Raw genomic sequence first — 17,075 nt, 5'->3', positions numbered from 1 at the left:
CTTTTTTATTTTTTGGTTAAGTAGCCAGTTGAGTCTTTTCTGGGGAATCACAGTACTCATGAGAAGAGTCATATTCCCAAATGCTTATACTGCCATTTATTCACAAGTTCTTCAACCCTTCCCAAAATGCCCAGCAAATGAACCTCAGATAGAGGCTCAGCTTCTGGAGGAGAGAGCTCTTTCAGGCCTTGACCTTCCTGCTGAACTTGCCAACAAAGGCTCAGTTAGTGGCATGTGTGGTCATTTTAATGCTAGTGGGGACGTGGCTTAAGTCATCAACATACTTCATATGGGCCATTGAACAGCCCATGTCAGACAGTGGAAGCTGTTGTGAGCTCATTCTGCAACCTTTATTCAAAGAAAACTTTCTCTTTAAGTCAACAAGAATTTTGCCTAAGGGTTGCAGGACTGGAACCTTTATGATCATTGCCTGAGATGTACCCTAAAAAGCCAACAATCTAGATTTCAAAAGCTGCAAATCACATTGCCCTGAGCCATCTGTCTCCCGACTGAGCATTGGTTTAAAAAGGAAGTCTAGTTTTTCATTACCTGTGTACTCAGGAAAGCAGATAGTCAATGGAGATTTCTTAATTTTCTCCTCAAATATGTCCTTCTTGTTTAGAAAGAGGATGATGGATGTGTCTGTGAACCATTTGTTGTTACAGATGCTGTCAAACAGCTTCAATGATTCATGCATGCGGTTCTACAATATAAAGGAGAGAACATATCAGGCTAACGACAGTGATCGTGTGGTGTTCAACATGTAGGGAAATCTAAAATATCTAAACTGAGGAGGAAAAAATAAAAACTACAGCATATGTAATAAATTTATGTATACATACAGGTGAACATGTACATACACAGATGCAATCCATATGATATTTGACATACAGTTAGTAACAAGGGCATTTCACTACATAGAGCTGTTTATTTTGCAAACTGCATAGTTTACAGGATTTCAGCTCATATAAATTATCATGCACCATGCATGTCAAGATAAGTTACTTTTGCCCTTTAGTCAGATCTATGTGTAGGTGCAGGTCATGCAGGTTTTTTAAAATGTTCTTTTGTTAAAATTTTTCACTTCATTGTTGTGTGTGTATGGCACACAGTTGGATACATTAACCAAGGACTGGTGAGATCCTTGAATTAATCCAGAGTTGTAAGCAGACAGCAAGGTGACATCTTCTCGTTAATGACCTTGCCGTGACCTTTGCCTTATTTTGTTATTTTGTTTAGTGGGGTTTTTGTCTTTTTTTTAAAGTGTGGGTTTCTTTGGAAAGATAGTACAACCAAAAGCATCTAGCAAAAAAAAAAAAAAAAAAAAAGTGTGTATGGGGAAAATCTATAACAGCAGGTATCTAAGAACAACCAAACTACAAGTCAGCAGATTACTCGTTATGTTAGCTCATGCCTCAAGGAAGAATATTAGCTTGTTTGCCCGTAAAGGAACCAAGCGTTCAAATATACACACAGGGGGAAGGCAGCTTTTTAGTTATAGGTCATGCAACAACAAAAAAGATACAGAAACAGGTAAAACAAAAGAAATTAAATATATTGGTTAGGAAGTTGCAAGGTCCGCCACGCAGTCTATGGTGGTGGAAAGAGCTCACGGCAAAGTCAACCAGTAGTGTCATGTTCCCCTGCTGCTTTCAACTCTTAACTCATGTTTCTTGGTTCAAGAGAAGCTTCATACCTGCCAAATTTGGTGGGTCTCTCAAAATCTCATTTTTTGGCCTTTGTTTGGTTAGATAGGTCAGACGGCCGAGGAAAAGTTGTGAAGGTGCTGAAGCTTGGTGCTGTTTGGAGCAAGAGGCCGAAGCCGGAGTGCGCACGCCGATTGCGCGGCAACCTCCCAACCGGGAACGGGATAGCAGAGAAAGCAGGCATAATGAGGACGAAGCACACCCAAAGAGTCATGGGATTATCAAAGGCAAATTAGGTTACAGACCAGACTGCTTGCTTGGTTTTTGCCATTGGCAGCACCTCAGAGAATGCCGCCCAGTTCCTCCAACGCTCAAAGACTAGCAGCTATTACAACGAATACAAGAAATAGGCTAGATACAAAAGTGGTGCATAACCTCATCTGTAAATCATTTCAGTGGTGGGTGTGGCACAACCCATCTGCATTTAGTACAACGCACATTCAGTAGCCACTTCTTGTCTACATCTCCTGCTGAGTCCCACTGTCACATGAAAGTCATATGTGGGTCCTGCAGCTCAGCAGGCCTGGGATGGAAGTTTCCAACCCTGCTGTACCCAGCTCAGCATAGCCTGGGACCCTGCAAGCCCAAACAGCAGCTGGGCTTTATCAGCTCTAACCCACGCCTTGAGCTGGGAAACTACTATGTGGTAAATAAGTTTGACCTCCGTCTCAGCCCATAAGAGTGATAAGAATGGTGTTGAGCCAGGTACGTGCACACCCGATAAACAACTGCAGTTTAACTAGTGTAGGGAGTCTCATGTCCATTGAGTTCCACCAGGAACCTAAACCTTAAATGGTGTCCTGAATCCCCCTAGCTGGAGCCAAGTCCACTGCGGCCAGGTGCGAGGTAACCAGAACAGGACTCCCTGCAGACCTGAAAGGGCGTCAGCATTTCCAAGTGCCTGTTACTCTTATATGCATTGCTTTGCCTATGTTGATTGTTGTATTACTTTGCAGTAGCTGTGTAACCATCGGGCAGCATTAAGCCTGTAATAGTAGTGACGTAGTGAGATTAATAAAAACAACTATCTATCCCTAATTGATTCTGTCTTGAAGCGAATCCACAACCCTGTTGGGTCCTGGCCCTGTGACTTGCCACCCATGCATACAGTGGCTGCATTGTTGTTAGCACTTTCCCTTCTATCTATACACTTGAATGATCGCTGAACATTTTATTTAGATACAAATGATTCCATGGATGGGGGAAATAGTTGAACCTGTGATGAGATATAGCATCAAATGAAGCACTAGTATTGCAGCATTACTGTTTTATTGATACCACATATCTTTGATTAGAAGTTGTGGCTTCTATTAAATTGGATTGCTTTCCCTCCAACTTATATGGTAATGACGTGTCGTGATGATGTAGCTACAAACTTAATCATTAATTTATTGGACTCCATTGCTTTTTCTGGATCCTTGAAGATGCTAGAAAGAAGGCATCTTGTAATTTAATGGTGCAAGCTACAAGAGAATAGTGACTACACTGTTGATCCCCTGTAAATGAGTTAAGGCAATCATGGAATAGGCTTGCTTGCGTATAATTCAAAATCGCACAGAAGGATAGAACTACCCCTTTCCTTAGCTGGATGAACTCTCATTTGTTTTCTTTTTTAAATGTCACCTGAGAATATTGCACTAACCCCTCTCTTTTTACTGCGTGGTATAGAGGACACAGAACACCGTTCGCCTTTGCCAAGAGGTGGAATCAAAATCATAAACCTGTAAAAACCTGACAAGACTTTGTTCTGATGAACCTTGGCTTTCCAAGACCCTTTGTAAGGGAGAAAGAAGAGGACAGAGGGTGGAAAGGGCAGGAACATAGTCATTTTTAACCAAAGTCCCTTGCAGAACGTTATTTGTGTCATTGTCTACTAGCAAGATGTAAACACAGCTTCTGGGATTAAATGAAGAGAGACCATACATTTGGGACTGTTATGATACTTACCCTTCTGTTCATTGTATCATAATTATAGCATAATTAAAGAACGATCAGAACAGGTTAAAACATCAGCGTTCACACAGTACTGCAGTCAAAGCAGATAAGGTAAATATATGATGAACACAGAAGTCTTGGTTTATAAACAGAGCAGAGGCCTTCTCATCAGGTGGACTTTTTAGCTAGTGCTCTTATATTCTCACTGCAAAGTGTTTAAAAATCCCATGGTGGTTTTTTTTCCTTTAAATTTTCATCAAAATAGCATTCACTCCTTGAGTAACAGTAATTTATGTCACCATTACATATCTGCACAGCAGAAAGAATTAAACGGCAAACACCATTAGAAAACAGTACTTAGAATAAACATTCCTTTATTCACTACAGATTCCAGAGCCAGGATTGGACATTTCTCACGGAGTCCCCAGGGGGAATGAATATTGTCTCACCAGGATTAATCCAGATATTATACAAGATCTGTTTTCTGGCTTTGCTGCATATTGCCATTACTCTTTTGAGTTCTTTCACCCATTATCTCAACAGTGCTTTTGTTGTATTGATTGGGAGCAAAAGGGAAACCATGGGAAACCATGACATGACATCTCCCTGTGTCTAACTGAATGACTCTTCTTAATATGTCCACCTCTTGTACTGCACTATGCTTCATTCTAGATGCAACTGCTTTGTTATGTTGGTGGAGCAGGAAGGAAAGAAACTCTTCTAGCACTTCTCACCTTGTTTCCTGCCAGAAGATCTCAAATGCAGCAGTTAATATTTCTTATGTTGTGCTCTAGCAAAGAAGAGATGATTGCTTCTCTGAGCTTGCTACTGTCCTGATCAGGACTATTGTGCATCAGAACAAAAATTGTATTTCTCTTCTGCTTCCCAATGCATAGCTTCTAGTTATGCTTTCTACAGATGCCAAAGACCTGTGGATTTGCTCTTTGCTTCTAAGCAAATGGATGAGTGGTATAATTAAATTTCCATTGCACATTCATAGCCAGGAGAACACATCAGAAACTAGCACTCAATGAGTGACATGGTTAAATGTCCAAGGCTATGTCTAGACTGGTATGATTTTCCGGAAATGCTTTTAACGGAAAAGCTTTTCCATTAAAAGCATCTGCGGAAAAAAGCATCTAGATTAGCACGGACACTTTTCTGCAAAAGTACTTTTTGCGGAAAAGCATCCGTGCCAATCTAGACGTGGTTTTGTGAAAGAAAGCCCCGATTGCCATTTTCGCCATCAGGGCATTTTTGCGCAAAACAGTTTTTAGCTGTCTACACTGGCCCTCTTGTGCAAAAACATTTCCGGAAAAGGGCTTTTGCCCGAACAGGAACGTCAAAGCATTTGCACAAGAAGCATTGATTTCGGACAGTAGAACGTCAGTGCTTTTGCGCAAAATCAAGCGGCCAGTGTATACAGCTGGCAAGTTTTTGCACAAAAGCAGCTGCTTTTGCGGAAAAGCTTGCCAGTCTAGATGCAGCCCAAGTGTAATGCATACTTAAGGTCAAGTGCACCAGGCTGTAAATGTGTTACACATTCAGTAAACTAGGACACCAACGGTATCTTCATATACCAGCTAGATATAAAGGAACTAAACAATAGTTTAATTCTAGAGGTAGCAAAGTGTACCGTGTGCATCTGCCATCTTTCCCTAGCATGTAGAAAGAAGAACCAGACAGGATATTATAGGGTCACGTGGGAGATCCCATGTCACCAATCCATTGTATGCAAATGTGTCATATGGAGCAATAAAAATCCTTATAATCCATTCCAGTGTTGTATAAGAATGTTGCTAGTGGGGTTTCCCCTTACCTGCTAACCTGGGAGAACCAGATTTGGATAAGTTCTTGTGGGGTTTTCCTATCACAAGGCGAACCTTGTGAAGATTAAGAAAGCCATTACATTACCATACACTGAGCTGCTCAGTCACTTAGCAACTGTGTGTTCCCTCTTTTTATTATGAATTTAGTGCTGGTATTTAGCTGCATCTGCCAGTTCTAGTCACGGACTAAGTAGATGTACATTGCCTGGCATAGGCAACTGAGAGCCACCTTTTATGAAAGCTTTTATGAACAGCGCATGAGAGGATTTAGGGGAAAACTTGGCATACCATTTAATTTTGCTTTGTTGGCGTTACCTATATAATACGTATGAAATCAGTGGAGCTTTGACAGCATTGTGTTTATCTACTTCTACTTTTCATCCTACTGCTCTGGGAGTAGAGCACACTCAGCACCTTGCACAGACAGGCTGTTGGATGGAAGAAGGCTTTGAATGTGCTGACTGTGGAGTAGTGCCTGGCTGGATTCAGGAAGTTTAGATTGGCTATGTATGCAAAGCTTAGATTCCTAAGGTCAAGAAATTTCATGTGAAGAAACTTTCTCGTAAGATTATTCGTTTTGGCTGAGCTGGACATGCAAAAGGACTAGCTTTTCTTTTGGTTTTGATTGTATATTTTACTGTTCCTGGCTGAAACTACAGACATGGAGTGGCATCCCTTACTGAAAATTGTAACTACTATAAAGTAGTGGTTTCAAACACTACAACGCGTACTACATGCTGCAATAACAGAGAACAGTGGCATGTTTTTAAAACAAGGGTCATGACAAGTAGATTAAAAATGATCAACTTTTCTGAACTTCAAGCAAGGTTTCACGATGAGTGGAAGGCTTGCCTCATTTGCCAATTCCTCTTTGACAAGGTGCCCAAATGAACTTGTTGCTGAAAAGTTGGCTCTCCAGTGAATTAGCTAGTACCAACTTCCTGGCTTCAGCCTAATTCATCTGATAGGACTGGCCTAAAACTAGAAGCTGTCAGGAATGTTTAGCTCACTGAGGGTCCGTCTACACGGCAGGGCTTGACTCAAAATAAACTACACAAATTGAGCTACGTCAATTGCATCACTTATTTCAGAACAGCTTATTTCGAAATTGAGAGTGTCTACACAGCACTTAATTCAAATGGAGCGCTCTTCCTCCGACTTCCTTTATTCCTTGTACAACGAGGGTTACAGGAGTCGGAGTAAGAAGTCCTCCAACTTGACAGTATTTTGACATTATTTCGAAATAATTGCCTGCTGTGTAAACGCAGACTAAGTTATTTCAAAATAACGATAGTTGTTTCAAAATAATGTTGCTTTGTAGATGTACCCTGACAGAGAGAGAACTCAAGGTACTGCTGCCTCAGTCAGCTGGTTGCCCATTTGACCCCTGTGAGAGAAATCCAGGATGTTCATTAGATACAGACTGATTATATTGTAACTATAATTTTGTCAATTTCATGTACAGTTTTATTTAGAAAAATATAAATTGGCAGTGTGAGCTCTCATGGTTATTGTCAATGATTTACTCAATTTACAAGGAAAAAATATTTTTTCCAAGCACCACCTTTGCAAATCTGTTTTCAGATCTGACTCAAAAGCTGGGTTCTTTCTTTCTCATGCCTCATCACCAGATTCTGCAAGTTATTTTATGCCCTTAAGTGACATCTAAGCAATCTCAGGACCTTCAATGGTTTGACACAGGTTTAAGTGATGGGAATGCAGTAAAGGTTTCTGTGGATGAAGTGTAAGAAAGAACACAATCCAGTTTATTGCCCTTGTGCTAACAAGTATGAAGCAGTAAAAACTCATTTTTTGTCTATAAAGGTGGCAGATGTGGCGGATGCACAAAGGGCTAAATCACCTGACCTAGGAGACAGTTGTTTAAAGCAGAACCATACTTCAAGGAAGGAGATTGTGGTGACTAAAGCCTTAGGTGAAATTGTTCCTGACAAAACGGTGTTTCAGCACGCCACTTGCATGGGAGATTGGAGTTGTAGAAGTGGCCGAGGGTAATGAATTTGTTATTTTCTTAAATCACTATTTGTGTTTGAACTCAGCAGGAGCTGTTTAGTTAGGTTAAACAAGAGTTAGGTAGGCTAACCTGCACTTAATTTGCACTTTGCAGCATTGTGGTAGTTTGTGTGCAGGGTTGCCTAGACCCATGGACAGCAGGCATAATAGGCCAGGAAGGCTCAGCCTCCCGCACCCTGGTTGCAGGGTTTTGGAGGAAAGTTTATGATTTATTATACCCCAAGCAGGTTGCAGACTGAGGAGGCGGTATGTCTTATTCAGCTTCCCTCGAGTGCAGGGAGATTAGTTATGAACCCAGGAAGAAGAATAGCAAATATTTGGCCTTTTCAGCTGCCCTGGAGCCTGCACGGGGCATTGCAATAGCTTCTTCTGGAGGAGACTCTGAGAGACATTTTTCTCCAGGCAGCTTGGGGTCTGAAAAGTTGATTAGCTGCACTACACTGCAGCTGGAAGTGGACTCTTTTATGGATTCAGCTGGACATGGACTCCTCCATGCAGACTTGCGGCTTCAGCAGGCCGGGGGCTCTTCCAGCTGACAGGGGTATGTCTCTTGGTAGGATATGTGGGGGTCTGACATGGACTGAGAAACCTGTAGGAATTTACTACCTGTAGCAGTAAGGGATTGTAAAAAGTGGTTGTTGTAAAAAAACCTATCGGATGTAGCAAATTCCTACAGACAGTAGTTTCTCACATCACAGTATGGAAGTTCAAAAGCAGAAGTTGGTTCAGTAAAAAAATGCTGCCTCTTCCACCTTCTCTCTTTCATTTGCATGCACAGCTGTTCATTCAAATGCTAAAAAGCGTAAATGGCCAGAATCTGTGTCTTTCTTCCTGTTGCCCAAAGTACCAGGGAGTGAATTGTAAAAAGAAATTTACACAGAAAAAAGTTCAAGACCTGCACCTCAGATTAATCCAAAACTAGTATTCTTAATAGAGAGAGTGTGGCGCAAATGGAGTTACCGAAGCTGCTGTTCCTGCCTGCACCTGGGTTTCAGAGACTATAGTGTGAATTAAAATTCCCAATAAAACACTAGGGAGAGCTCCCATTGAGAATCAACACTGTATGTTTGTTCTCTGTTAGGGAGGTCATTGATGTGTCTGCGAACATGGGTGGTGTGGGGGAGCACCAAACATTAAATAACAGTGCCTCAAAACACCCCTGTAAATAAATGTTATCCCCATTTTATAGATGATAAGACAAGATTAAGACCAAGGCACTAAAAAGTGGCCATTAATTTCAGGAGTGTCTGTTTTTTGGCACCTAATGAGAGACAACATAAACCTGATTTACAGAAGTCCTGAGCACCAACAACTTCAAGCAGTAATCAGCATCAGTGCACATTAGACCCTAGGTGTTTTTTCTAATTGAGTCCTTCCCCACCTGCATATGTTCCTCCACAGCGTGTGACTGGCAGATGTCCTATTCCAGAAGGGGCATCACCTTCTCAGTAGATGAATGTCTCTTGAAAGCTATGGAGACATGTGGCTCACAAACACAGAACAGAGCAGCCATACCCTATTATTTTAGATCTGCATAGCAGATGACGCTAATGTTATTACAGAAAATTGACTGCACATTTGATGGGCAGGATTTTTAAAGAGCTTTAACAGAGTTAGGTGCCCAGTTCCCTTTGATTTTCACTTAACTCCCAGAGGCTCTTGAAAATTCCAGCCAATATCTCTGATCTTGGGCTATAGATACATAGGAAGCAGAAAACACATGTACAGAAAGGGTTATTAGTTAATACAGATATTTTAAAATAGCTGGTGCATCCTAAATGTTTTCTGGAGGCGTGTGAGTGAGGTAGGATGATCTAGAACCTCAATCCAACTCTGTAGATCTAGGGGATGAGGATGTTAATAGTATCAGACTAAATTGTGGTATTAATGTAACAAAAACTAACACAATATAGGATTTCAACATGCAGGAGGTCTTTTCACCAGAGCACATGAATCTGACTTAGAAGGTGTAAAATATCAGTGCCCCAAAAGTCTTTTCATTGATACATTATTGCTTGCAAGTTACAAGCTGTTTTAGAATCCTTCCCCACCAGTGCTTGTCCATTTTAACTTCTGATCCTTTACAAACAGGAAAGAGGGAATACACATTAGTCTCCTGCACAAACTGGTGACAATAACATATCCATGGTGTTGTTGAACATTGGGCATGTACAAACCATTTATGAAGTTCTGACTTTTGGTTCTTCAATGCTGGGCAACTGCAACTCCCTTTAAAAGACAATACCTGGATACTCCTACAACTACTTGCCATTTCTGTTATTGATAGCCCATCTCCCCAACTGCACAGGTGTCTTTCCTATTGCATGCCCATCTCCCCCTTCATATGTGTATACATCTAACACATTCAGCTTAATGAGGGTGCCACACAATCATCTGGCAACTAGTGGATCCCAATTTCTCTTTTTTCCAAGTTCCATGTCATATTTCAGGCCTAGTATAACTGAGAAATTATAAAAGATAATCCCATCTCATAGAACAAATTCCACTGAAGAGTCGAACAGTTCCAGTTTCTCATGAAAATGGATTTCTTTTGCATTAAAACCTACCCCAATAGCTTGAATCTGCCTGAGGAATTTGTGGTGTTTCAACAACAGTGTGTGTCTGCATATTCCAAACGCTGCTTATTTATTTCCTGATGCTTGTTTTCGAAAGTGCCTAGTCACTGCTTATCACTCTACTCTCTGGCTGTGTCTACACTGGCATGAATTTCCGGAAATGCTTAAAACGGAAAAGACTACTGGGCTGTCTACACTGGCCCTTTTCTGGAACAGTGTTCCGGAATAAGGACTTATGCCCGAGCGGGAGCAGAATAGTTTTTCCGGAATTGCGGCTGATTTTGTACAGTAGAGCATCGTTGCTTTTCCGGAAATTCAAGGGCCAGTGTAGACAGCTCGCAGCTTATTCCGGAAAAGCGTCTGATTTTCCGGAATAAGTGGCCCAGTGTAGACACAGCCTCTGGGTTAAGAATTCTGTTAATGTCCCATGGCAATTTGCACTGATCAGCTTGAGAGAAAAGATGACATCATAACTCAATCAGAGCAAGAAACTGTTACCAGGGTTAATGCCAACCTGGGCATTGGAAGACTTAATTTCCAGGGATTGGGGAAAGAAAGGATCTCTACACCCTTTCAGAGTCAGGGGAAGACGTGTGATTAAGTCCATTGATTTGATACGAGCCAGGAACAGAGCACGAGACAATCCCTGAGCGATGGCAGGCTATGCAGGAGAACAGTGAGGAGGTGTCGGGGCCTGACTTGCCCTATAAGCACTCACCGTGGTTTCGTCTTCATGGAGCACCTGATCGTAACCACTCAGCGCGACACAAAAAATGATCGCTGTGACGTCCTCAAAGCAGTGGATCCATTTCTTACGTTCTGACCTCTGACCTCCCACATCGAACAGCCTGTGCATGAAACAGGGACGTCTCTTCATTTATTCTTTATTAACAAAGGGAAATATGGGTCATCCCTTTTGTATTTCTAAGTACTCACTCTGGAGGCTCCTAGCATAGGACAAGAGATTGTGCAGTAGCTCACACTTCTTCCTTCTCTGAGGTTTGGCACCCCTCTCTCCTCAATAAGGAAAAGTTATTTACTTATTCCCACAATATAAGAACTAGAGATTACCAAATGAAATTAATAGACAGCAGATTTAAAACAAACAAAAGGAAGTTTTTCTTCACTCAGTACATAGTCAACCCCTGGAACTCCTTGCCAGAGGATGTGGTAAAAGATAGGACTTCAACAGGGTTCAAAAAAGAGCTAGATAGATTCATGGAGGTTAAGTCCATCAATGGCTATTAGCCAGGATGAGTAGGAATGGTGTCCCTAGACGGTTTGTCTGGATATGGGCGACAGGAGAGGGATCACATAAGGAATACCTCTTGTGATGGCTTTTTCTGGGGCGTTTGGTATTGGCCACTTTCGGCAGACAGGATGTTGGGCTAGATGGACCATTGGTCTGATCCAGTATGGTCATTCTTATGTATTCTTATATTCTCAAGGAGGAGTTCTAGGGGCAAAAGCAATTAGGGGAACCCATGACAGCAAAACTCCTGAAGACTGTCCAGGGTCTTGGGTGCTGATGGTGGGGAGTATTTTTGCAGTGCCTGGGCAAGGGACCTCCATGAGAGCCCTAGAAATCTGCATGTATCTTAGGGTACATCTACACTGCAGCACTAATTTGAACTAACTTAATTTGAATTAGTTAATTCGAACTAACGCATCTAGACCTAAAAACTAATTCGAATTAGCGTTTTGCTAATTTGAACTAGCATGTCCACATTGAGCGGACCCTGAGCCGAGGTTAAGGCTGGCTGGAACCAGTGCCGGCAGGGCATCAGGTTAGGACTTAGAGTGTGGAGCTGCTGTCTCAGGCTAGCCGAGGGCTGTGCTTAAAGGGACCCGACCCCCACCCCGGACAGACAGTTCTCAGGGGTTCCCTGCTTGCTTGTCTACCTTGATGAGGGACAGCAAAGCAGTCCTGGCTTGGAGTGCCCTGAGTGCCCGCACTCGGCACATCACAGCACTCGGCCATTAGCCCGGCTGCACTTGCCGCAGGCTGCCATCCGGGGGGGTCAATCAGGAGGGCTGTCAGGATCCAGGAGACCCTGCAGGAGAGCTTCTACCCCGAGGAGCCCGCAGAGCCACCCCAGTCCTCCCCATCGGGGGCTCGTACCCCATTCCTCCCTCACCTCCTTCCACTTACCCCTCCTTAGCCCCTCTTCTTGATGTAAAAAATAAAGGACACGTGTGTTCAAAAATAGAAACTCTCTTTATTTAACAAACTGGGTGGGGTAGGATTAACCTCTGGGGAGACTGGAAAAAGGAGGTGGGAGAGGGAAAGAGAGAGCGTGGGAGAGGGGAGGGGGAAACCTGGGAGGAGGGAGCTGGAAGGGGGAAGCCAGGGGAAGAAGGAGGAGGGGAAGTATCAAACTATGGTACGACCACATCTTTAGTACTATGTACGGATGTGATCTCCTCACCCCCGAAAAAATATTTTGGCCTTGGAAAGGGTTCAGAAAAGGGCAACTAAAATAATCAGGGGTTTGGACGACTGACTGGGACTTTTCAGTTTGGAAAAGAGGAGACTGAGGGGGGATATAATAGAGGTCTATAAAATCATGAGTGGTGTGGAGAGGGTGCATAAAGAAAAGTTCTTCAGTAGTTCCCATAATAGAAGGACTAGAGGACACCAAATGAAATGAATGGGTAGCAGGCTTCAAACTAATAAGCGAAAGTTCTTCTTCACAAAGCAAATAGTCAACCTGTGGAACTCCTTGCCACAGGAGGCTGTGAAGGCTAGAACTATAACAGAGTTTAAAGAGAAGTTAGATAAAGTCATGGAGGATGGGTCCCTGCAGTGCTATTAGCCACAGGGTAGGAATGGTGTCCCTGGCCTCTGTTTGTGGAAGGCTGGAGATGGATGGCACGAGACAAATGGCTTGGTCATTGTCTTCGGTCCATCCCCTCTGGGTAAGCTGGTGTTGGCTGCTGTGGGCAGACAGGCTACTGGGCTAGATGGACCTTTGGTCTGACCCAGTATGGCCATTCTTATGTTCTAAGCTCAGGGCTCAGGGTCGGGGGTCTCACTGGACCACCTTGATTTTCATGCAAACCTGCTCCTGGGTTTGCATGTGGCTTTTGGTGGCCAGGCTGGCAGCTATCCTGCCCTAGACGGTCACTTTCCTGTGCCTAGTGCGGAGGTCGTGGACGTTGGAGGCCTCCCCCCAAACGTGGATGAGGTCCACGATCTCCGCACTGGACCAGGCAGGCGCCCACCTCTTGCGGCCCCGGGCAGGCTCCTGGGAGCCACCAGCCTGGTCCCGGGAAGAGGCGGAGGGCTGGGTGGCAGCGGGTGGCTGGCTCGTGCCATGCCAGGTGCAGGGTCTGCTGGCTGGGTGCTGACAGGCTTGCATCTGGCATGGGCACCGTAGCCAGACCGTGCCCCTTTTAGGGCTCTGGGGCCGGGAGGGGGGCAGAAGAGTTTCCCTGGTGGTGCCCAGAGTGGCCACCAGGGAAATCTGGGGAGGACTAGCCTCCCACTAGTTCGAATTAAATGGCTACACAGCCCTTAATTCGAACTACTTAATTCGAACTAGGCGTTAGTCCTTGTAGAATGAGGTTTACCAAGTTCGAATTAAGCGCTCCGCTAGTTCGAATTAAGTTCGAACTAGCGGTTTGTATGTGTAGCGCCTATCAAAGTTAATTTGAACTAACGGCTGTTAGTTCGAATTCACTTTGTAGTGTAGACATACCTTTAGGGGTTGAGGAGGCTGAACTCTCAGTATCATTTATTTTGTGGGGGTCTTAGAAACCACCATCTGCCCTGCATTTGAGAGCAGAATCACTGGCAAACTCTACAGGTAGAGTAGACAACAAATGGCAAAGTGTTTTTACATTTATGAACATACGCCATTCTAGATTGGGACACTGTCTGCTCACTCGTGTGTCATGCCTCCACACCGGCAAGTATCAGAGGCCTCAGAGAAAGGGACAGGGAACCCTCACAATGGGAAAATGCAGAACAACGTGCACAAAAGGGATTTTGTTTGTATGCCAAGGCAAGTAGTGCTTTGGTTCCTACCTCCTGCAGGTGTTGAAAAAATTAACGTGGGCCAGAGAGGCCAATCAATCCATCTGGGGCGTGGGTGAGGGGTAGTTATTGATGAAATCCAGCGGGGGAAGGGCTGGGTGGTGGTATACAAAGAGGAAGTTTGGAATAGAAGAGGATTGAAGGGAGAAACTCTGAAGTCACTGGCCTGGAAATAGGGTGTGACGAGACCTTGCAGGAACAAAGAAGCCTCTTGCAGGGAGGGGAGTTGAGGACAAGGCTTGGCAGGAAGAAGCCCAGAGTGGTGGCTGCAAGCAGTTTTGTAGGAATGGAATTAGACTGGTTCTCCTAGGTTCTTGGACTAGAATCCAGTTTAGTAAGTAGGCCAGGGTTCCTCTACCAGCCACTGGGAAGAGGATATGGAAGATGGAAAGCTCTAAGAAAGATGGATGGCTCACTGGCCATAAAACATTGGTCAGCACTTTAGATGCAGGCACCAGGCACTTATTTTTGTTGGGACTTTCTGTTACCCTGGAAAGGTGGAAATTGAAGAGTGACCAGGCTGAGTCACAAAGAGGGACTGCCTCCCTGTGATGGGGTGTCTGACCTGGTGCCCTTGAAGGGGTTAAAACCCGGCCTGGGAGAGGGCTGGAGCTGTGGAGCCAGCAGCTGTGGCCAGTTTGAGCCAATTAGGGTCCAGCTGAGGGCAGTATAAAGAAAGGCTCCTGGAGGGTGGAGACATAGACTCAGTCTAGGAAACAGGAGGGGCCTAGCTGCCAGAGAAGCCAGAGGCTTCCTGACTTAGAGCAGGGCTGGGGAAAGGCATGCAGAGCTGGGGAAACTTTGGCCAGGCATGCTCCCAGGCTGCAGGGCCTGAGTGTACTAGGGCTGTAGAGAAGCAGCCAGGGCAGCAAAGACAGCAGGTCCACACCCTCTTGCCAATGATGAGTGGCCACTTCAGACTGCAGTTTGCAGGGGCTAGATGATGACTGGCAGTGGGTCACTGAGGCAATGTGGTCATAGGGAGTTGGGGGTTCCCAGAGTGTGAAAGACCTCAGAGTGGGAGGATACTGCACCTGGGCAGTACTCAGATGGAAGGGTGGTGGATCCCAACAAAGTGGTGGGAACATTAACAGGTAGCAACAGGTGTGACAGCAGCTGAAAGGGGACACTCCAGGGCTGAAGAGCTGATTTCCTGACTGTCCAGCGGGAGGTGCCTGTGGTGGTGAGTCATGCTATGTTACACTCCCTCACAAACAATTTTACATACCATATGCTAGTACCCCAGAAATGCAACCACCTCTGGGGTGAAAGATAGCAGCCAGCCAAACAACTAGGCTGCGTCTAGACTGGCATGATTTTCCGCAAATGCTTTTAACGGAAAAGTTTTTCTGTTAAAAGCATTTGTGGAAAAGAGCGTCTAGATTGGCAGGACACTTTTGCGCAAAAGCACTTTTGCGGAAAAGCGTCCGTGCCAATCTAGACGCGGTTTTGCGCAAGAAAGCCCCGATCGCCATTTTCGCCATTGGGGCTTTTTTGCGCAAAACGGTTCTCAATTGTCTACACTGTTCCTCTTGCACAAAAGCATTTGCACAAGAGGGCTTTTTCCTGAACAGGAGAGTCATTGTATTTGCGGAAGAACTCTGACAATTATACATTAGATCGTCAGTGTTCTTGCGCAAATTCAAAGCGGCCAGTGTAGACAGCTGGCAAGTTTTTCCGCAAAAGCACGTGCTTTTGCGGAAAAACTTGCTAGTCTAGACAGAGCCCGGCTGTGTCTGAATTGGCATCCCTTCCCGGAAAAGGGATGCTAATGAGACACTTTGGAATTGCAAATCCGCGGGGGATTTTGCATTTACATGGCTGCTGCTTTTTTCTGGCTCGGGGTTTTTGCCGGAGAAAAGCGCCAGTCTAGACATGATTCTCCGGAAAATAAGCCCTTTTCCAGAGGATCCCTTATTCCTACTTTCAAGTAGGAATAAGAAATCCTCCGGAAAAGGGCTTATTTTCCAGAGAATCGCATCTAGACTGGTGCTTTTCTCTGGCTTATCCCCAAGCCGGAAAAAAGCGGCAGCCATGTAAATGCAAATGCCGCGGGGGATATTTAAATCCCCCGCGGATTTGCAATTCCGAAGTGTCTCATTAGCATCCCTTTTCTGGAAAGGGATGCCAATGTAGACACAGCCCCTTAGTGTACAGGAAAAACTTAAACAACAAATAGTCTAGTAGCACCTAGACTAACAAAACATGAAGATGGTATCATGAGCTTTTGTGGGCAAAACCCATCTGCATGTTTTGTTAGTCTTCAAGGTGCTACTATTCATTGTTTTTTAAGTTTTTCCTGTTAGACTACGTCTACATTACAAGTTTTTTCAGCAGAAAATATGCTAATGAGTCCCTCATTAGCATAAGTCACGACTAGCATATTTTCTGCTGTTTCTTTTTGAGCAAGGGGTTTTTGTGCAAAAAGAAACAGCGTGGACTTTTTTGTGTGTGCAAAAACCCTGTTTTATGCAAGATCCTTATGCCTCTCCAGGACAGGCATAAGGATCTTGCGCAAAATGGGGTTTTTGCACCAAAAAACCCCCATCCACACTGCTTTTTGCGCAAAAACCCCTTGCACAAAAAGAAAGGGCAGAAAATAAGCTAACGATGTTACGACTTATGCTAATGAGTCTCTCATTAGCATATTTTCTACCAAAAAAACTTGTTGTGTAGACTAACTCGTCTGAAACTAGTTTACAGAATACTGCGGGAGAACTTTTGGCCATGGTAATATGATTGCAGTCACACAATGCTGATATTTGCACTGCCTGAAAACACAACAATGGATTCACATGAGACTTACCTGAAGTGGAGGTTTTTGAATGTGAAATGGGTTTCTACAATGCCAGTTGTTTTGACCCTGGTTCGAAGGATATCCTGCTCTGTTGGCTGGTAGTCTGGAGCTCCAATTCGATCTAAGCTGTCTAGGTAGCTATAAAAGGAAAAGAAAACCACA

At 44.1% G+C, this 17,075-nt stretch overlaps 1 protein-coding gene across 2 annotated transcripts in view; it reads right to left on the bottom strand.

The window, feature by feature from the left end:
* GNAO1 (G protein subunit alpha o1) overlaps window positions 1–17,075 on the bottom strand; it is a 357,537-nt gene that overhangs the window by 45,421 nt on the left and 295,041 nt on the right. Inside the window, exons 5-7 of one of the 2 annotated variants that reach the window (XM_075940405.2) lie at window positions 16,923–17,051; window positions 10,796–10,925; window positions 550–703 (exon numbers count right to left, since the gene is read on the bottom strand). In XM_075940405.2, the coding sequence (XP_075796520.1) occupies window positions 550–703; window positions 10,796–10,925; window positions 16,923–17,051 (413 nt within the window). The remainder of the gene's footprint in view (window positions 1–549; window positions 704–10,795; window positions 10,926–16,922; window positions 17,052–17,075) is intronic. The other variant, XM_075940404.2, reaches the window with a different exon arrangement.

This window comes from Pelodiscus sinensis, chromosome 12, assembly GCF_052426305.1.
Source record: "Pelodiscus sinensis isolate ZL-2025 chromosome 12, ASM5242630v1, whole genome shotgun sequence".
Lineage (NCBI taxonomy): Eukaryota > Metazoa > Chordata > Testudines > Trionychidae > Pelodiscus > Pelodiscus sinensis.
Note: the sequence above shows the minus strand (reverse complement) of the source record. Positions and strands in the feature narration are given on the sequence as shown.